General features: G+C 46.2%; 1 protein-coding gene across 3 annotated transcripts in view; it reads right to left on the reverse strand.

Annotated features, from left to right (window-relative positions):
• Positions 1-22,633, reverse strand: part of CACNA2D2 (calcium voltage-gated channel auxiliary subunit alpha2delta 2) — a 226,210-nt gene that overhangs the window by 181,526 nt on the left and 22,051 nt on the right. For all 3 annotated transcript variants that reach the window (XR_008468742.1, XR_008468741.1, XM_054216511.1), the window contains exon 2: positions 18,998-19,079. Coding sequence is in view for 1 of the 3 variants with exons in the window: in XM_054216511.1 (XP_054072486.1) it covers positions 18,998-19,079 (82 nt within the window). In the remaining 2 variants the exon portion in view is untranslated. The remainder of the gene's footprint in view (positions 1-18,997; positions 19,080-22,633) is intronic.

A 22,633-nucleotide genomic window follows, 5' to 3' on the forward strand; every position in this document is an offset into this window, starting at 1 on the left:
TAAGACACAGTAAGAGATGGTTCTACAGACATCTATCAACCACCCCAGGTGGGTGCTTTGTTCAGGACACAGGGAAAGCCTGCGAAAAGCTGGTCTGCCTCCTTTTGCTTTAAACGAGTGAGGTATAAATATAGAAGCCTTGGAAAGGTGCCTCGAGTTTACTGCATTGCAATTGCCATAACAATTGGATTATGATCCTTATTTATCCTCATTGACAAAGTAATTGACTTTGGTCAGCTGGATCTCTTCCCTTCCTAGGCGACGGCAGAGGGGTGACGCAGCCCCAGGTCTCCCCGGGAGGAAGCAGAGGTCCAGCTCTGGATGACACCCGGCAATCTCCAAGGCCCTCCCTGGGACAGTTTGGACAATCCTGTTGATTCACCACTTGCCAAGTGCCTCTGGCTGCAGAAGAGCTCTAGATGACAAATAAAAGAAATTATCTGCCACCAGAAACATTGGAGTTGCACGTATAATGGGTGGGGTGGCATAGGGGTGAAGGTGGGTTTTGAGGTGGCAAAGTAGAGGAAGATTTGAACAAGAGTTCTAATATTATTCTTAGAGAAGACTTGTTCTTCTGTGGTTTAAGGTGCCTCAGTATTTGACCAAAACATTTTTAGGTTAATCCAAAGCATGGAGAAAAAAAAAAGCAGGAAAAAGCAATGATAAATGTGATCAAGTGGTAACAGAATCACAGAACGGTTAGAATTGGAAGGGACCTTAGAGACCATCTAGTTCCAACCCCCCTGCCATGGGCAGGGACACCTCCCACTAGACCAGGCTGCTCAAAGCCCCATCCAACCCGGCCTCAAACACTTCCAGGGATGGGGCATCCACAACCCAACAGTTTCCTCCATGAGGTGTTACTCTATTACGGTATCATCTATACAGCAAAAGAGATGCAAAGAAAGAGAAGTAGGAGTAACAGGATTCCTAAAACACCTCCAGACATCTCAAAGCATCAAGATGACACTTGGTAACAGCCAGTGTCAGGACAGGAGAAATGAATAGCAAACAGGAAAGAGTTGCCGAGGAAATACACCAGGACCATACGCAACAAGCTTGAGATTGTAGGTAACTAGTACGTAGATACCGTAGTATCCTAAGTATCTGTTGGACAACTGACATATCTGAACAGGAGCCAACAGTGAGAATCAGAGGATACTGAGGCAACCATTGCTCTACTGCTCCTCTCCCTTCTGCTCCCAACACTGCAAATACCACAAGCAGGAAATGCAACTGCGATATGAAGTACCCTCCGCTCACAGGTGCAACGCTCAGAGAAGGACATCTGAGGGAGATGCAGACAAAAACCTGCTATAAGGGGTAAGAGAGAAACTAGGAGGAGCGCTACGCATTTAGAAGAGAACTGTTCTGCAACAGATACCTATTGTAAGACCATGACAAAATAGATGGAAAGAAATACGGTAAATATTCTACAGCACATACAAGCAGCCCTAGAGATCTACCAGAACAAACAGAGAGGAAGAAATTATTACATATAGCTAACAGAGATCCACATTAGGAACGGTATTACAAGAAAGATTACCTCCGTCAAAGCCAACCCCTGGAGACCTTCTTAGGCTAATGTTTGTCCTCAACAGCTGCTCTTAAGGTCCTTATGAAACAGGGACACCTTTTATTACAGCACCGATTTCGCTTCTGCTCAGTCTTTCATGAGAAAAATAACCAAAACTGAGGCAGACCTCAACAACTAGAAGCAGTTTGAGCCTTAAATCCCCATTTAGAAGCTTGGGGGGTGTGTGTGTGTGTGTGTGTGTGATTTAAGTGAGTTCACATGTGTGATTTTTCCAAGGTTTGCTGGATGTCTCCGAAGAGGGTTATAACAGCACACGAAAAAGCTGAAGCTAGAAATCTGCCAAAATGTACCTTTCAGTGAATACTAGCAAAGCAGTGCAAAGCCCTGTTGTACCCAAAGTTTTTCTTTACTTTCTGTTCAGGCTAATTTCTACCTATTGAGTGTCAACTTCAGAACATGAATTACAAAAACACTCACAGCATCCTTATTTTTCTTTTGGTTTCCTGTTAAAAATAACCAACAGTGTGCAATTTGCCCCTAAATTTTTCTGTGGAGGGTGTTACTAACTTCTCTCCTGCATTGAGGATTTCCGAGTTCACATTGGATGGATGGAAGTCCACCAATATATTTCTACACCAGGACGATGCACAGGGGTCAAGGACCTACCCAGGCTCACAGAATGGGCTCAAGACAGGGACAGGACCCAACCACAAATGTCCTTACCAACTACTTTCAGCAAATCAGCTCAAGTTTGTGCCCTGTCTGGACTAAGTGAAACTTCACAGACCTACTGATCCAGAAATAAGTTTTTCATTTGTCATGAAATCCTAAAACAAATGCCACGCAAGGAAAAAAGGTCAAAAATCAAGTGGGCTGTGTGATTCCTCCAGATGCAAGTGGCTTACCGGGATAACGAACAGCCCAGAAAGCTCTATGACATTCTCACACCATAGCAATGCTCAGATAAATGTTTCTGTCTAGGTCATTACAGCAGTAACAGGAAAGTCACTGTGTGATTCTTCCCTTCAGTCTATTGCAAGGGCTAAAGCTAGCCACAAAGTTTAGACTGGGACGTTGAGGGCCATTCAGGTGACAAGTGTTTTGTTCATTTCAGATTCGGGCTTGAGCACAAGTATTGTACATTATAACAGCGATAGTTTATAATTAATTGATTTCTTTTCTGTATAGTAATTTCCCTTGAAAAACATTTTTTGCATTCTGATGAAATATGTAGAGATGTGCGCTATAGCTATCATTGGTTCCCATAAAACAATAATCCAGCACAGAATATAGAATTTGCAATTTAACAGGGACCTACAAGTCTTTAAGGTTTTTGTTTTGGTTTGGTTTTCCTTTTTTAAACCAGACAATTAGATACTTCTAAATGAAACAAATCTTGTTAACGAGAAACTTATGTTGGAGGGAAAAAAAAAAATATTCTACCCTTCTGGATTTTAATATGAACATGCTTCCCTTTCATGCACGTCCCTCCCATTTTCCCTTGTCCATTTTCAAAAGGATTCATGCACATACTTGCACTCTGGAAATGCTAAGAGCACATTTAAATGGAGGATGGGCAGCTATTATCACCATCAATATCTATAAAACCAGCAATTTTGGTAAATCAAACCTCCATCCCCAAAGCATTGCTTTTTTATCACAGGGACCACCAAGTATTTTTATTCTGTTCAGCGCAGAGGTGCTGCTGAATGACCTACCTGTCGGTTTTCCTTCCACTGAAGCACAGCACGTAAAATAAACCAGTGGAGAGAGGACTTGATGGATTATCAGACCAAACTGCCTAAACTCTTACTTGAGCTTTTCCTCCTGCTTTGTTTCGGACTTGGCCAAGGGACTGCAGGAGATACTGTGCACAGAGGGCTGCAGCTGAGGCACCGGAAAGAATTCCTGTGCATATGGCATTACAGCTTATTGCCAGAGCAAACCTCTGAAGTGAAGAATTCAGCTTTGCCCCTACCACATGTTTGAAACTTACTTGCAGATGGATTTTTTACAGGCTTGTTTATTATTCCAAATCATATAGTAAGCTGCTTTTGCCAATACTTCAGCTCACCCCTGTTGCAGAGTACAGTTACTGGATACTCATGAAGTGAGTGACAAGGCTTTGGAGATGCCCTCTGCAGTGTCACGTAAGATCATCCCTGCCACCTGGCTGAAGAAATCCAGCAACCAGAAGCTGACGCACTGGTCTTGCCAAAAAAACCAACCAACGCCAAGAAAACCAAGAAAATAAAACCAACCCCCCCCCCCCCCGCCTTCACATGAAGCAACTGCAAGTGGACTCTGATAAGATCAACGTGCAGCTTTATTCAGAGAGGTGGAGCTTGTTCAAACAAGTGCATAGACAAATACATCCAGTGTTAACTGTCAAACTGTTGGGGCACCACAAATTCAAGCATCTAACTTCCTCCACTTCCAGCACAGCAGTGGCACTTAGTAGAAAGCTCATAGTCAAATAGAAATACAGTATCTGCAGTAAAATACATACAAAATTACGCGGAAAGTAATTGCTTTTCGTATAAATGGTCGTCTTCAAAGTTTTCTCTAGCACAGAACTCCCTTCAAAAAGAACAAGAATAAATTTACTGCATGTGAATTTATTCAAAGCTAGTAGATTCAGTATAATGAAATCCTCCTAAGTAAATATCTGATAAAGAAGCAAACGCTTAGCACTTGACCTCAGGAGCTGGGATTTCTTGACACACGGCTGCAATGCAAAGCAGTAGGAACCTCAGGACTGCTGGCACAAAGGAGCCAGGCAAGGAAAATCTCAACCAGAGGGCTCCACTCCTGGGAGGCACAGAGGCAGATGGCACGGTGCACAGAGCCATGCAGGGACCCGGGCAGCCCACACCTCGGTTCCCAAACTGACTGAAGCTACCAGCACTACCAGAAGATATTCTCTGTGGGGGATTCTAAAAGCCGCCTCCTAACTCACAGTCCATGCTGTACCCTTCCTTTGTCAAGGGCTGCAAGAGACCCTGCATGCGTCCAGAATGATGATTTTTGCTGATTCTTCCCCTAGACTTCTCTGTCCGGTTGCCCTAGATGTGAGCAGCAGCACGCTTTGATTTTCCCTACACAGCCAGATGCTCCTTCTGAGAAGAACTTTATTAGTCTGTTAAATAAGAGAGGGAAAGAAGGTGCCATTCAGTTGCATCAAAGGATCTTCACTCCTGTGACACTTAAAACTTGTCCGGAGCGTTGTCCCTCTGTTCCCAGACATCCCACCGATTCAGGAGCTGAAAAGCCTTGGTGTCATTTGGAGATGCCCTCTGCAGTGCAAGACTGAGTATCCTACTCTGCCATTCAGTGGGCTCCCTTGTCCTTAGGATGGGATTCCCTCTGCCACGGATCCTCCCGCATCCCAGCTTCACAGCGTACCACTGTTCATACAACAAACACCACAGGAGCCCTGCTGGTTACGGGTGATCGCTGGGGTGGCAAATCCTGCTCCTGTAGAAGTAACTAAGACCAAGGCCCAAAACCACGGTGACCACTTCCATAGTACCTATGATATGTCATAGGAGATGAAATACAAAAGCTCTCTGAATTCATGTTATCTCTGCATACCGCATGTCACTTAATTGCCCAGAAAAGCCTCTTGGAGAAGCATATGGGAAGTTTTCCCATGAAAAATGACACCGCTCAAAGTCTTCTCTAGCTAGAAACCACTCAACAGTATCTATCACTACTGACATCTGGGACATAAGCTTCAAAGCAATTAATTTACAATTTTAGCTAGAGTCAGTTTCCTACAGACATTGATATCCAAAGTAGGTAATTGTTATGCCAGAAAGCAGACCGATTAGAAGAGGAAAAAGGTAAAGAAGAAACCCATGCAGTGACTCCAGAGAGCAGTGCTGCCACTCCGTGCATTGACTCTGCCAGCACTCAGGTCACAGTCCCTGCTAGTGCAAACCTTTGACCACCCCTGTGACCTTCCTCCTGAGTGCTGGTGCCCATTTATCTCCCTCCACATGAGCTCACATCAGACAGGTGGGATGGTGCTGTCCTACAACGTGGAAGCACCACTCTGCCGTGGACCTCACGTGCGAGTGTTTCTCCTACAGTACCCAGATGTGCCAAAACTGCATTTAAGGTTGCTGATGACCCCCTCTTCGGCCTCCCACATTACTGGACTTTTAAGGCAATGCTTCTACAAGCTATTCTACAAGATACTGCAATGCTTCTACAAGCTATTCATGAACAACCACCAAGACAAGCCCCCAGCTAGGTTCCAAGCCAGAAAAATAAAGCCAGTGTGCATATCTGTTGGTACAACTGCAGATCACCTTTAGCACTGAGTTCAGCTTCTCAGCTGCGCTAATTAATTGCTTAAGGAGTTCTCACCGTCTCCCCATGACGCAGAGCGAGCAGCCATTCACACTCCTCCACCCGCTGCCGCAGTCACGTTACCTGCTCTGTCTCAAGGACCTGCTAAGGCTGGTCTCCCCATCTGTCCCTTTTACAGACACCACGCACCCCTGCTCTGACTCTGCAAGCACGAACTGTAAAGAGACAATTCACAGCAAGACTTTAGAAGCACATGATTCCTCTGTCCTCATCACTTCCCCATCTCTGCCACCCCCGCAGTTAGGAGTAGCTTCAGTCCACCTGCAGGGTTTCTAACCACGCCGACAGTCTAAGGGCAAGGCTGGTTTCTTACCCTGGTGTCCCAGGTTGCAGCCGCTGAGAACACGCACAAGGACCCTCTGCCTAACACACAGCTTCCCCCAGGTACCCGTTACTGAATTCAGAGTGCTCACCCCTACCATACCCATATAAATCCTGTGGTGGTGGACAACAGAAGAAAAAACCCGCCAACCGCCCAAAAATCTGCTGCAATAAGGCTCCTGGAGGGGCTGAATAACTCTGTTGCATCATTTGTCTGTGAGTCCTTTCCCCAGTTCTTTCCAGTAGCTCCAGTACTCTTTCCTGTCCCTGAGGCTAGGACCCACGATAACCCTAATCCTACAGGCTCAAAGCATATGGTTTTCCCCTACTGACACCCTTCCTGGGGATGCCCACAGACAGCAGACGACCTGTAAAAAGGTTCCACAGCCCTATCAAGCAGGGCATAGTCCAGAAATCACACGCCACTTCACAGGCTGACAGGTGGACACCTCATGTAGTAACACTACAAACAACCCTATTTAGTGACTGCACCTGGGCAGTAACTAGCTTTTGTTTAAAAACCGCTACCCTCATTTCCCACTCTTGCCTTCAGGGTAGTATGAAGAACACTGCTGGTTATTTTTCTTCAAAGGTGAACTAATTCAAACTTGATGGTAACTTAATGACTCCCATCAGCAAGGCTGCTCAGAGCAGACCGGAGACCTCAAGCCACTGTCCCACTGACGGGCATCCACGTCGCTGTAGGCACAGTCGCAGCGGGGGCTATGCACCGCAGCACACCTTTCACAGATATAGGTGTCATCTTCTGCCAACAGGAATGGTTGTAACTCGCGCTGGGTATCAGCATATGTTTTAGAAATGAATCAGATTGTAACCAATATGTTAGGAAGACGGGCCAGACTCCTGGAAGAGTGGGGCTAGGAGGTGGTTTCTGCTAGCAGAGTGCTTTCAGTTTGAGGTTTGCATTGAAGTTGTTATATCTACAGCTGTGAGGAAAAATCCTTCCTTAATACTGTTTTGCAATAGCAGGAGAAGCCTGATTCCTTATTGAGTTGTGTAAGCAGAGAGGCCAAGTCTAGAAGTGACAAAAAACTGCAATTCCCTCCCCTCCTTTGGGATGCTGCAGGTCAAGGTGGAAGTACAATGGCAAGTACGTTTGCCCTGATGCTGCGTTTGCTCTGTGGGTAAACAGAGACCATCTACTCCCTGGGCTGTCATTCTGGCATCTTTCATGACCACTAAACTCTTTTTCAAAAGAAAAAGGAGGTTTTATTAGAAAGTTATTGGACGATCCAAATGTCAGAGTGAAAAATCCAGAGGAAGGTTAAGGATTTTTTATTATTATTTTTTTGATACAGCTGCACTGGAGGTGAATGAACACCAGAGCGTTTTGATTTCCTGCCTGGTTTCAATAAATGTTGCACTCCCAGGCACCCAAGGGACTGCTGTGGTTTGTCAAAACCAATTAATTTTCTTCCACAGAATGCTTCAGGCACCTCAAAATGTCGTTCGAGAGCTAGCACACATCTAAGGAGGAGGGAAAGCTAGCAATCAACTGCTGCTCGGGCTCTGCATCAGCAGCACAGCCCTCCAAACTCGCACCAACAGCAGAGGCAAGGCAAGGCGGCAGGCATATCACCTGGTCACGGCAGGGAGCTGGGGGCAGAGCCAAAGAGAAAATACCACATGTTATAAACCCTATGAATATAAACAAGAAGCTGCCGCTTGTGAAACATGCCAGAAATAAGTTTCCTAAGGGAGAATTCAAAGCTGAAAGTCTGTCTGTCTCACTTGTATTTCCTAGGATCCATTGCTCTGTGCTAGCAGATGTAGTAATGAGCCTGAAGTGACAAACAGAACAGCTTTTATTACGGAAGATAAGCCCTAGAGTCAGGATTCACCAGTTCCCTCCCCGGCCCTCCATCGGACCCACTGGTCAGAGTAAGGATTTCCCTCGCCTGAGCCTCAATTTACCTACTTACAGTGGACAGACTGTAATGTTTTTCTTCTCTTCTGTATTGAGATGTGAGAGCAAACTTGTTTGCAAGTAATTTTAATAATCAGCCATGAAATGCACTAGATGTAAGCATGGTATTATCATGCTATGATTTCTTTTTCAATGAACACCAAGACACTGAGAGTTTAAGAGCACACTGGAGCTATCATTTATACTCAGAATCAGACATACCAGTACTAACGCTATGAATACTCTATGTAAATACTTCATGTCAAATAATTATCACTGGATCCTTTCCCAACTGCAAAAAGCAGGGATGGAGACAGATACTTTTCTTGCATGCTAGCACTCTGCAGAAGGGGCATAAGACAAACAACAATTTAAATTTTAAACAATTTGTCTTAAGTACCGCAGGGTCACAGGCAAACCCCTGCTAGAGCAGGAAACGGAAACACCAGCTGATGTTCCCAGCAAGCACTATGGTGAGGCCCTACTCACAGTGCCCAGGGAACTGGGAACCAAGGCTCCTTTGGAGATCCCAGGTCCTAATCTCGGGTCCAGTGTCATCCTTGCTGGACCACTGACAAAAAACAGAAACAAAGAACTTCCAAAATTAAAAATGACAGCACGCTGAGCAGCGAAGTGAGCTTTACAGTGTAACAAATCTTTAGAAGAACAAGGAATAAATCCGCCTTTCTTTCTTTTTCTGTTCACCAACCATGGTATCTTCAATGACCTACTTGTTTTTAAAAGTAATCCAACATTTACCATTACAATCTTCTTTGCTCCTCAAGTCACATAAACCCCCTGCTGTCTCCTCCTTCTCTATTTACCTGGCCTTACAGTCACAGCAGGGAACTGAAAATCTGCTCCCTGCCTCCTAGCTACGAGCAAAGGCTTCACTTGGGCATCCAGCAGATGATAACTAATGCTACTGCTTAAACAGTCCCTAGAGTGCCTCCTCTGACACAGACAAACATCTAGATCCTGCTACTAGTCCGAGACACATCACCCCGCATTTAGGGAACTGCTCTGATAGAAATAGCCATGCCTCCCATTCACAGCATCTCTTCACACAAGCAAATCTCATGTTTCATTCAGACAGGATTTTTCTCAGTGCTCTTACTTACTATTTAATATTTATACTATGGTCAGTGTCCAAAAAGCATGACGCTATTGGTTATGGTAGGTGCTGAACAAACACATACGAAATCTGTCTTGGACGCTTACAGGTGTGAAAGGTCAGTTAGAAAAGGGAAACAAGTCAATAAAATCTGGAGCCCAGAGAATAACTGAATCACAAGGACCGGACACAAATATAAATCCCCCAAAATGAAACAGAAATCCTCCAAAATATATCAAATCAAAGAGGAGATGGTCCACTTGCATCAGTTGGCATTGACCAGACCGAGAGTAACAGAAGGGAGAGGAGAATTCATAACCAAATTCATCAGCTTCCTGCTACATTTCCTCCTGAGCCTGTTCATCTTCCTTTCTGCCTTCATTCCCTCTGCTCTGGATACAACCTCTCACACCACGAGAATGCCTGGCTTATCCCTAAGACACAAAAGAGCACGGAGTTTTTCCAAGCTCATTGTATGCAGCATCAGCCAAATAAGCTGCAACGGATACAAGTGTTGGAAAGCTGCAGATCCCTGAAGGTTACCGAGATCTGGAGTCTCCCAAGAGGCAGTTCCCCCCAAAAGCAGAGCCATCTCTTTCAACAGCGCCAGCAAACCACAGCTTTAACCACAGCAGAGGTCCTCAGCCTTTGAGCAAAGCTCTCCAATATAAGCAGAGCATCTGGACTTCAATGAGGAAGGCAAGGCTGAGCTAATATCAGACTCCGCTCACTCTCCCTCCCTTACAATAACATTTTAACTCTAAATAATTAAAAGGAAATAAGTACCTACAAAGCCAGCAGAATCATTGCAGGCCGACAGGTCAGCATGGCTGGCTGTTTGAAATAAGGGGCCCATTCAAGTTATTCACATCAGATGTCAAAGGTGATGTGTTGTAATGAGAAACGATAAATACGCTCACTTAACATGCAAGCTCGCAGCTGCAATCTTCCAGGTTGAAGCCATGCTAGAACATAAAAACCACAACTGTGCCCTTGAGAAGTCACCTCCACCGTGTTCTCCCCACCTTCCCAAGCCCTCCTGCATTTCTACCTGCAGAACAAAGGAGACGTGACACATCTTATTGCTTCCTCCACACAATAACGCCAAGCATCTAAGAACAGCTTCCTGCTTTAAACCTTTTAGTACAACCGCTTATTTCAGCACTGCCAGTTGCAGGCTCCTCTGCAGTCCAGTATTTGGAAGCAATGGATCAGCCGCATGAAAACCAGGATTTGGTAGTGCCTGATACCAAGCGTTTGCTTGGCAAACCTACCGGGAAGAGAAATGTAACCTCAACAGCCTGCAGCGTTTCAAGTTGAGGGGACACTTGCAGCCTATAAATAATATTTACAATCTGAAACTTTGATGGAATATGTATGCTTATTTTCTATTGTTTTGTATCTCGACCAGCAGTACAGTTGATTTTTCAGTTATCAGCCCTGCTCACAGGAGACTGAATCCCAGGCTATATCAATTCCCCTGGGAATGTAAAGGAAAAGAACCATCTGGAGAGAATAATAAAACAATTAACTTTCCATTAAAGAATAATCTATGTATGTTTTTAAGGAGGCAAACTTTAATGATCTCCACCTAATTATTCATCCCACATTCTGGCAGGGTTGGTTTGGATTTCGTCTTGCTTTGTTTCTGAACGCAGTCTGAAGGTAACGATTTAAGCTGGAAGGGATGTGGGGACCACACAGGCTCCTTCAGTTGGGAGGTTTCCAGAAACATCGACCAAGGTCTTCATCATTCCCAGGGGTTCATATGCCTGTGTAATGGCAACACCATCAATTGTAAGAGTTTCACTGAATATTCATGAGGATCTTACAAACATGGTTGTTGACTGGTTTGGTACATCAGCTATGTTTTTGGACACGAAGCGCAGAGCAGCCCACTCAGGAGATGCATGCACCTGAACATCAGTCTGTTGAAAGCTGGGCTCATTTAACTTGTCACTGACAGCAATATAAATCAGAAATGACTCCATAAAACCCAACGGCAATCCCCTCTGATCTTGCTAACTCACCAACTAGCTGCAAGTATATTATCTTTACTAAGTAATTCTGTAAAGTGAAAAGGTTCAAAGCGAGGGCTTTAAGGACTATTATTATGCCTGTTACCCTTCTAAACACACACCCCTCCAAGGACCCGCTGGCTGTACACATGACGGAGAACAGCCCAGGCTGCACCACGCGTTCGTTATGCACACTTGCTCAGCTTAACCACCTGCCTCAGTTTCCCAGTGGATAATGCTAATGAGCTAGTAACTGTGCATGCCTGCATTTCATTCCGGTTTACACAGTGCTTTCCAGCCGAGGCTCTCAAACATTTGGAAAGGACCAAATATAGTTTAAGCTAAAATTAACTGGAACATAAATACCAGCATTCAACCACTTAAATCACTCCTTTAGGAAACCTACCTGGGACTCTGGGCTTTCCAGCACGAGAACTCGCACACTAAAGAGCTGGTAAATAGTGAGACAGTGCCCTGGCAATCCTTTGCTACTATTTATTGACCAACTGATTGAGATCAGGCTCTGTGACACAGTACGGGCAAGTTTATCCCCCCCAACCCCCTGCAAGCTGCTAAGTTTTATGATCTGAAAAAGTCATTTGAAAAAACCCCATAAACCTGGCACACAAACTAACAAACTAGTCACACCTGAGTCCTGCTGGAAAAAATCCCTGCCTCAGCTTTCAAATGTTGCAGAACATTTTAATTCACAGCTGCTGCATAAACGGAGCAAGATTTGAGCCTAGGAGTCTAAGGCAGTTTAGCCTCTGAGACTTCCAACCTGCTCTTCCCCTACAACTGTAAAAGCCCATCTTTCTCAACAAGATAGACAGATATAGATATACACGCACACACATATATATATGCACACCCCGATCTCTCAAAGCAGGGCCCCTGCATCTGCCACCAGGCTGTACGCTGCATCGGCACAATGGCTCTGGTGCAGGATCTGCACCACCCACTGGAAAGGATTTAGCGAGGGGTGCTAACGTCACACACTGAGCAGCCACATACAGCTATAAATTATTCATACACATTACTCTAATTATGCAAATGTACTAAAAGCTGGAGCATATGTTTCCCTGACATCTCCCTGTACGGATGCAATATGGTTCTAGTAGAGAGAAAGAGGGAGAAGTAAGACGATGGGTGTAAAGAGACTAACGATGGGAGACACCGGCCCAAGCAAAGGGCGGCAGAGGAGCTCCCCCCGCCACCCAAGCCCCTGCAAGGCTAAGGACATTTAAGTGCTCCTCCTTGATAATATACTGTTGGCTTTGCACTCGGTGCTGAACAGAGTGCTGAGGCTGCTGAACGGCCCAGGCAGATTAAAATAAACCCAAGCAGTTTGGAACAGGAATGTGTTTATCTGGCATCGCACACTTCCTCTTATCAAACATGAGGAGCAGGGGAGGGCACAGCAATGGTGTGCGGAAGCAGGCTGTGTGCACGCTGGTACGAGAGGGGGAGGGAAAAGGGAGAAACTGCAAGGATCAGACAGATAATGCATGAGCTTGGGAGTCAAGAGCACGGAGCTAGGCGTCATCTCGCTGGGGTACAGCGTCCACACTCTCGGTCAGCCCCCGGACGGGCACTAGCTGTTGGAAAACTCAATTAGGTCCTTCCTCCCTTGCAGCATTTGGAAGAAGGCTGGCATTCTGCGCTGCTGCAGCAGAAGCAGCTGGCTGTGTGTGTTGCCCAAGCTTTGGGCTCAAACTCCTTCTCCCAGCTCATCGAGCGCAGTGCAGGCACTGGGCATTGTTGTCTCCCACTCCAGAGGCCGGCACTCACTCCTCAGAAGGAAAAGGCCAGATGCACTCTGCTACAGCGTTTTGAAGTCCAGACTGGGGATTATGGTACTGGATTGGGTATCAGAAGATTAGCATCTTATTCCCAACTCTGACATGTCTAAGGACCACGTCACTGTCCTTCTGTAAATGCCCAGTCCATCTGACAGGGCCCTCTGGAAGCAGACATGCTCCTCAGACACTGCATGCAGAGCCCTGTGCAGGGGGGCTCCGATTCTCCAGCATCATTCATTTAAAAATCCCATAAACACTTTCCAAACTCTCCAGCCCTACTGAATGACCAGGTGAGTGTTTCTATACCCAGAGAACACAAAAGAGCAAATTAAACATCATGTAATATCACAGCTACTTGGAAGATTTCGGCTATGTTCCTATTGTGCCAGTAGTTACCCAAGATCAAAAAAGTTGAACAGGAAACCTTGGCAGCTCCTTTGATGAGAGCACGTTTTACCTCCCAGTGCTGGTATTAAAGAGACTCTCTAGCTCTGTCCCAGCAGTCCTGTGAGGAATGCACTCTCACAGCCATGTGAAATACTCGGCACTGCAGAGACCCTACCACAGGAGGAGTGCTAGCGACTGCAGTAACGTACAAGGTGGATGCCACTTCAGCTCTTCAGATCCAAGCCAAAACTCTGCTAGTCTACTATTATTTTTAAATCCAAGTTCCTGTTTGTGCACAGCTCAACCACAGCTCCTCACCTGTGGCTGCCTCGAGTCAAGGTCGGCCACACTTTGAAAGCACGAAGTGATGTATCAGAGAAGCAGCACTGAGCAGAAGGGACAGGCAGGCTGCAGGTGATGCTGCGAGGCGGACAAAGGTGGGGACGCCTGCACAGATCCTGGTCACTCTGCCCCAAAACCTGGCCAGCAGGATTTGTCCTTCCCTTTCACAAAAGACCAGATGAATGAACAGCAGCACTTTTGCCAGGCAGAGATGCCAAACTGGCAAAACAAAGCTGAGAAAACAGCACACGATAACAAGCAAGAAGAAAAGACAGAGAAACGAAAAATCCACTGAAGTAAAATAAGACATTGATTACAAGGACCAAGTCCAGCCATTTCTGCTCTGCCACATTCAGCAAAGGCCTTGTGGGTAGCAGGCTGCATCCCGAAGGGCACCCTCTCCCTGGGCTCATCCTCCCTTCCGTGCAGTCCCACATGTTGAGGACCAAGCGTAGCTCACGCAGAAGCTCGCTGCCTGCCCAGCTCTGCTCTGGTTCACCCTGGGCTCAGGTTTGGGGCCATCTGGACCTTTATGAACTGTGTGTTTCCTCACCACCAAGGCCAGCAGTACTCACACCTTCCAGTCGTATGGCGGCAAGGCAGATCCAGACACTGTCTCTTGGCTTCCCTCAACAGCCCAGAGGAAAGGGCAGGAGGGGGCAAAAATAGCCTTCCAGACTGGAAGCTCTGTTCATCCAAACCCCAGGTCCAGCTCTGCCACTCACCCTGCCCCTGCGAACGCCTGTCTGCTGAACGGGGAGAGGCTTCATTGCCAGCGTGCCATGCCTCCGGGTGAGTGCTTGTCTCTGCTACTGAAGCAGCCCTCAGGAAAGGCAGACAGAAAGAAGGGCAGAAAGAAAGACAGGAGCAGAAAAGGGGGCTCGGCACTTACACTGCTTAGTTTTTCCCCCATCTCATTCTGAAGGCTTTGGGTCCCTCAGTAATTGCCAGCAAAGGAACAAGCCCATTAACAGGCAGCCACAGATAAAAGGTACTAGAAGAGAGGGAGGAGGTGGTCTGACCAGCCAACTGCTCACCTCAGGAGCCACAGGATCAAACACAATTTAGATAACAAGCCAGAGGAGACTTGCAAGCTCAGCCCGGCTATTGAGAAAGGAAGGTTTAATGCAACATCCAGGGGAAATGCTCAGCGAGGCACAAAACCCAGCAGCACACACGGCTCTGCTGCCATCGGTTCCACCACGAGTGCCGGCACAGCAGGGCCCTGGTAGGTTGGGACAGGGCTGCACCAACACGGGAAATCTCTCTCGCCCACTGAGTCTACCCAGGAGCAGGTTTTGCCACACGCAGAAAACATCTAGGCTGGAAACACAACAAATTTGTCCACTTTTGACTAGAAGACTTTTACTTGTGCCAAAACACTGGAAGAAACAGAAATTTAGTGCAGTGCAGCAGGAAATGTCAAAACCAAACATTTTCTTGTCCTGCAAAGTGATGAAGGGTCCACTGTAGCCATGAAGAAAGTCACTAACAGAAAAAGAATAGAAGTCAGGGAGCTGGGTTTTTAGTGTAATATTCCTTATTCTAGAAATTATTATTTAAAGACTTTTAAGCTACTCAACCAGCATTTTAGGGTTCCACATATCATTGTGCCAGTCAGAGTTAAATTAGCAATGATTTGTGCTCTCAAATATTTCCGGTGAGCCACAAGGGAGGAGAGGACAGAGGGGCAAAGCAACATGCCATAATCTCCAAGTGCTGGGATTTGTTTTGAGACACGCCAGGAGCCAACACGATGCTGCACCACGAGCACCCAAAGGGCTGAACGCCAACTTCAATGGGCAGAGAATCAGCCCAGCAAGGCCACGGTCCTCTCTACAGCCCCAAGTCCACAGCGTTCAGATCTACGTGTAGCCCCACCACAGCCCATGTGACCAACGGGGACATTTGCACTTCAGTATTTTCAAGGTCTGGACATCAGGAGAGAAATGAGGTGGTGTCTCACAGCTGAAAGGCGAGCCCCTGGCGTGACACCCCTTTGCATCTCAGAGCTTCTCACCCTCCTCTGTAATTGCTACAGAAAAACACTCCGCTTGAGCGAAGCAGCATCTGAATGGTGTAAACTTGGATAATCTCCCCAGGGGAAGCACAGGAGATGACTGCCTGTCCACCCTGCAGGAGAGGAGGGAAGCGGAGGCAGCTGACATTTAGTACCCCAACTCTAGGAAATGACTGAAGAGCTAGAATAAAAATCATTCCTGGGTGGGCAGCACTCCAGCAAGATAAAATATTCAGCACTGTTATGTTCCTGGACACCATATTTCTGACAATAAATTTCATGCTTTGTATGCCACAACAGTTAACGATTTCAGTCAATAAACAAAGAACAGGTCCACATCCTTTCACAGCAACCCAAGGAAAAAAATATCCATAAGTAAACCTGACAAACCTCAGAGGAGGGTATTTTTATTATTATTCACTGGTCTGTCCCTTTGATAGTCAGGCCTGAACTGGAAAGGGAAGATCCATTTCTGGCATGGCACCACCCCCAGCGCTTACAGGCTTCATAGACCCATGAGAGCTGGCAGCAGGACCCACCACCTGCACGGGAGACCCCACTGAGTTCAGAAAGACCAGTTTCATCTTTGGTGACACTGGAGCCCTTTTTCCCCCTAATTCTAACATCATTCTAATATCACTATGTACCAGAAGCCCCCCTCTGCAGACAGTTTGAATGTCCCAGGCTAACATGGCAACCCCAAAGAACATCAGCAAGTTTTGGCAAAAAACAGGCTTACTTGCCCCATTTTTCTTTATCATTCCTGCCTCACATGGATCTATTCCTACTTACTAATACACCTTTCTGAGAAATCCCAGTGGGTGGGATTCGCTTCCAGCTAGATGGACGTTTCGGCCCCCACTGCTGCTCCTCAGGCAGTAGCTTTCCGTCTCCTCTGAGCCTGCCCACTCTGTGCCAGGGAGCACCGCAGCTCTGTGGGTTGGTACTGGACTCCAGCACCTGCATCCTGGTTGCAAGCCAGCATGACGATGGAGCAAGGTGAGATACAAAGTCCAAGTCATGCTCAGGTAATGCCCTTTACAAGAAGGGAAGCATGGACCCAGTCCCAACCTTAAGAATTAGTTGCCACCCTCTAAATTTCAAGTGTGCCTGCAACAGAATATGGATTTATTTTTTTTTAACCACATCTCAGAGTGGGTTACAATACCACTGTATGACATTAAGCAGCTCCCATCCTGCAACCCAGATGAACCCGTGTGCAACTGGTGGGTGAAAGGACTTTCTGCAAGCACAGCTCTGAATTCTTCAGGATGAAGCACATCAGCGAAGCTACGCTAGTTTGCATTAGCAAGTGATGTGGTCTTTAAGTGTCACTCACTTGATATTGCATTTGTGATTCAAACCTGAACTTCACATCCCACGTTCTCCCCTGGAGATCCACAGACAGCCTCTACTAGTCCTTTCTGTATGTTCCAGTGGTTGCATGTTGGAATTTTCAGTAGCTCATTTCTTGGCTTCAGGTGGTTTATACCAGATAGAATAATTGTGCACAGCTCTCTCCCTTCACAAGAGGGTCCCAAAAAACCCCTTCGATCCCTCTGTAGTCAGTTTATCTGGTATTATTCCATTAAAGTGATGCACTATCAGAAGAATTAAACAGAAAAAGAGGGAAGCTCTCTTACCTGTAATTGACTGACTGGCCAATAGGAGTCAAGTGCTGGCAAATTGGAGGTGTAATTTCGATTTAATTATGGCATTAAAAAAATTACATGATATACCTATTTAACATGCAAAGGAGCAAAATCAAAGCTAATAAGAATAAATTGTAGGAGAGGACATGTACAAAACCTAGTAGCAGTCTTCTTTTTTTTAAAATGTGCTCTGCTAAAGAGTATGCTGGCTGTTACGTCTATGGATTGCCTGGAAAACTTGCATCCCCAGCTCCGATTCTAAGACCCTGCCATCATGCAAAACTGCATCGCACAAATGCACAGATACAATCAAACATACCTGTTAAAACCAAAGCAATATATATGCTGTTCGTGCTGTGCATGAAGTTTGTATCAATCCAGTTGAAATGAAAGCAAGCAAAGCCCAGATACATCATTCTAGAGCTCATGAACGCGAATGAATGGATGAACTACGAAGGGTTTTGCAAGCCTTCAGCTAAACTCATTTTAAAATAAATTTAAAAGAAAATAGTACAACTTCTTTGTTTAGACAATGGGTTACAACCAACAGTATAAAACATGAAGAGTTCTGTTGAAGCCAGCATAGCTACTAGTGTAAGACAGAGAGTGAGAGGCCCACAAATCATTGTCATCTGAGAAGAACATGCCACTGCCATGAGAAAACACAAATACACCCCATGTTTTTTTCTGGGGGAACATATTTATCACGCTCGAGAAGCCTGTTTTCTTTAGATTAACACCATAACCCTAATTTCAAGTTATTCCATTTCTAAACAGCTAGTCAGCACATCAGTGTTGGGAAGGGGAAACAGGGTTTTACTGGGAAGGGGAAACAGAGAGAGTCTTAAGGACCCTTTGATCCACAAACCTAATAAACCACGACGAAGCCATTCTGTAACCGCCCTAACCCAACCCGGAGCACTGCTGCCAGGAACAGAGGAGGTCTGGCTTCTGCCGTACTCAGGCCCTGGTGCTAAGTCAGGGAGCAAGAGGCAGATGCCAGATACCATCAGTACGGGTTTTTGGTTTGTGCACTGGGAAGCCGAAGCCAAACAAGAATTACATCTTTACCTGCAACGTATATTTAAAAACACAGAGCTTCCAATGGATAGTCAAATTATCCTTTGAACATTTCCTGCTTTGTCAACAGAAGTTCAAAATCAAAACACAAATTAAACTACCTTCAGTCCCCAGAGGAAAGATTAGTTGGATTTAAGATGCATTTAGTGTGTTATATAGAAAAAAAACACAACAGAGGTACATGCTCAGATGGCAGTGACATGCAGCCCGAGAGGCAGACAGATACAAAACACACTCACTCCCACACACTCCATGAATACATCAAATTGACCTGCAACCAGAAGCACAGCCAGCCATGACCCTGCACATGGAGTGAGCCGGGAGGGTGACTTATTGCAAGTGTTCACACAGGTGAGTTCTGCAGATGAGAACATTCATTGCCACGAGGAAGGCAGCACAGGTAAAAGACAGACAGCTTACCCCTCTGAGCTGTTGGACTCCACCAAATATCCTCATCACTCCATCAATCTCCTGCTCCAGCCTCCTGGCCCAGTACTGCATACTGCAAGAGACGGAGAGACAGCGAGAAAGAGAAAGGGAGAGAAAGAAAGAGAGAAAGAGTCAGAGCCCTGACACTTCACAGATAAGCAAGGCGACTGAAGGGAGAGGGAGGAAATCGGTGCCCTCAGCTAAGTTAACTGCGCCCCTTCTGCAGCGCCGGGTGCAGGCAGAATACCGAGAACATGTGGCTTTGAGAATTACGGCTGCGGCAGGTTATAAGGTTCAGGACTTCAAAATTTACGCACAAGGCACCACAGAGAGAAAAGCGGGGAAAAAAGGTACAACCAAAATTGCAAGGTATGGGGTGGCTTTTTTTTTCCTTCTTACATAAACAGTCGCAGTAGGTAATTATTTAAGCCCAGAGTGATTAACAAGGTCGAAGTGCTGTGGCGTACAGAAGACAGCTTACTGCTTCAGCAGGGCTCTGTGGCAGAGAGCAAACACAGAGCCAGGGCAGGACCCGCGGTGCCTGTCCTTCTGCAGCGATGGACCATTGCTGCGGCACAGCAGAAGAGACCTGGGCAGAGCCAGGCGACAAGCCCAGGGCATCGAGTGCCCGAGGGCTCAGCTGCTTTGCACCTTCAGCTAAGCCCAGCCTGAGCCGGGCACCGGTTCTGCCAGGTCCACCGTGGGCAGAGCTGCCTCCTGGGGCGGCACAAAGGGCCAGGAGTGGCAGCTCCTTCATCCTGACCCCTGTAAGGGAGCTGGCTGCCAGTCCTTCCAGCACCCTCCTATATACTCAACAACACACATTTCCACTTAGAGCAATAACACCAAGTTGAAACAACAATAAAAAACCCTCTTTTAAATCCACAGAACTTGATAACTGTCCTTTTAATGAGATTTCCTGACTCTGGCCGCTGGCTGCGCAAATGTCAAATCTCCCATCTGACCTGGAAAAGCAATGCTCTATTGCCTCTGCACTACTCGGCACTGCCATCGGTGCTTTTTCCACCACGACATTCATCCCTCAACGCTACACCAGAGAAAGGAGGAATGGAGCAGGAGTGGAAGGTAAGGCTAGCATCATGGCAAAGCAATGGTGGGAGGGAGTGGACCAGCTCGGAGGCTTTGCACTTGGCTTAGGTTCACAATGTGATTTCATCCCTCACGCAAAGAGACGTTCCCCAGACAGCCCACACACTCCCACCACCCACTAAACCATGGAAGAGGCTCCCTTGGAGATCAAGGAGCAGAAAAACCCAGCTAAGAAGCAAGGCCACGGAGGACTCTGAATTCTACGGCATGGCCCAAAAGGTGGGCAGAAATATCAAAGCAGAAAGATGCCCAAGACAACCGGCAGAACTGAGCTGAAGCATTGCTTGTGAGGGGCGGGGGGACAAAAGGAGGCAGAGGGAGGGACTGGCAGACAGACACGTGTTACTCACATAGGCAAAATTCATGCCAGTTAATAACACATGAGGCTGTGGATGAAAACAAGATCTAATTGCGCATGCCAAATCTTTTCTGCATATCTTATGCTATTTCCCACATTCCTGCAGAGGTAACACTGTCTCTTCTCCCCTGGGAGCCTGGCTGGGGAGGAGGAGACATCAAGGGAAGGAGATGGGTGATGACACCTGCAAACCCACCTTTCTACCAAAGGAGGGAAAGCGAAGCCTTCAGTGGGACTGCCAGCGTAAAGATAACAGGTCACAGAGCTGAGTGGGGGTTTGGATTGTTGTTTGGATATTTTTTCCCTTTACTAGTCAAACATTTGCAATCAAAGGTTTATTCAGGTTGTCCAAAGTTACCCATAAACCTTCTGAAGTATTTTTACAAAAGCTATTTATTTTTACACATCATTCATTTAAAAAAATGCTTTGAAACACCAAGACTGAATTTTTTTAATTGCTTTTTTTCCCCCTCCTCCAGTTTGTCCAGTGAACTGAAAAAAAAAATAAAAATAATCAATGATATGCTCGTACTTGGCCACAGGTCTGAGAAACCCTGCTGAGGACTTACGGAGCTGACACCCTTCCTTAACTTCCAGCTCTGTGCAAGATCCTCGATTTCAGTGACACCTGCCTGCGTCAGCTGCCTCCAGGAACACCTACACCACCACAGCAAGGGAAAATTACCGTCCATCTTGAGCTGTATCCATCAGTATTAACAACTGCTCATATCCGCATAAATGTCACACACGGCCAAGCTTTCAGAGAGCGTAAGTTATACAGGAAGACAGAGGCATCGGTATTACTCTGTTGGTATATGCAAAAGAGACACTGAGCGCTCAGTTGGGCTGGGATTTAAAATTAATTTAAATTTAGTCAGCAGATTTGTTTAAAAAAAAAAAAAAAATGTTTAAACTTATTCCACCCCCTGCCTCCACCCCAAGAAGTACTACTATTTGAGGGAAAAGCCATCGGATTTTTCATTCATGAAAAGACTGCAATTCCCTTTAATTGTGCAGCCTTATGATACCTGGCTCTCAACCTCACAGACAAGCAGTTTCCCAGAAAGTTCAACTAAGCCTTGTAGTAGAAGCTTCAAGTACCACTATTAAAAAAAAAAAGTGCATTACACTATCAAAAAAAGGGGGAGGGGATTTCTGTACAGCTGACAGCAGGTTTCTAGATTAAAAAACATAATAGCTGAAGCCACTTCTTTTTTTGGTATAGTATGGCTATATGAGAACTTTTGCCAGTGGTAGTAAAAATTTTTTCCAACTGGCACATCCCTTACCCACACCACTGGCAAAAGCCCTTGTGTGTGTATCTATCTGACCCATAACTATGTCCCTCTTACCCTGGTAACGTCCGTGACCAGAAGTCTTCAGAGTGGGCCACATCCCAGAATTTGGAGGTTTCATCTCACTTGCCATATGCTGGGTTGAAAGCTACCATTTTAAAAAGAATAATAAAATACATAAAACCCATTATTATTCTGTCTCAGTTGACCTTCGGCCTCTTGTTTCTCTCCCACGGCCACTGCACTTAAAATTTTATGTAAGACGACCGTAGCAAGGATGAAGAGGGTAAAGAAACTGATAGCCCATTATGAACATGGAGATTTCTCTTTGAAGCGTGTCTCCTATGGAAGCTGTAAGCAATAAGACATGACAGTCATTGCATTCCTGGGCCATTACTACACGCCTCAGGTGGCGTTACAGGGCTTGAGGAGCAATAACTCCTCAAAACATGCAGCCTGGAGTGCCCTACTGCTCTCATGAAATGGCATTTACAAATAAAGCATAAAGAAAACAGCTGATGCACGGACTGGGAAGCCACGAGCACGGATGTGGTGCTGCCCACAGGAAGCCACCAGGCCCCCTTTATGAGCCATGTGCGCAGTCTCCCTGAGTACCACTTCAGTGTCCTCCTAGTGAATTAACACGGGCGAGGAGAAAACCTTTGAGCTGTAGTATTTGGGATTACATTCGGTAGCTCTGTGCCTACAGGAACCCCAGGCAAGGCAGCCCAGCAGTCCCAACATCCCCTGTCCCCTCTTTAGCAGTGACATGCATAGCATATCCCAGTGAGCCACCATCATCTCAGCTGGCTCTGCCCTTGCTGGGGAGACTCTTACAACCACACTACTCTACGATATTGTATG

This window comes from Rissa tridactyla, chromosome 10 (assembly GCF_028500815.1).
Source record: "Rissa tridactyla isolate bRisTri1 chromosome 10, bRisTri1.patW.cur.20221130, whole genome shotgun sequence".
NCBI classification, from domain to species: Eukaryota; Metazoa; Chordata; class Aves; order Charadriiformes; family Laridae; genus Rissa; species Rissa tridactyla.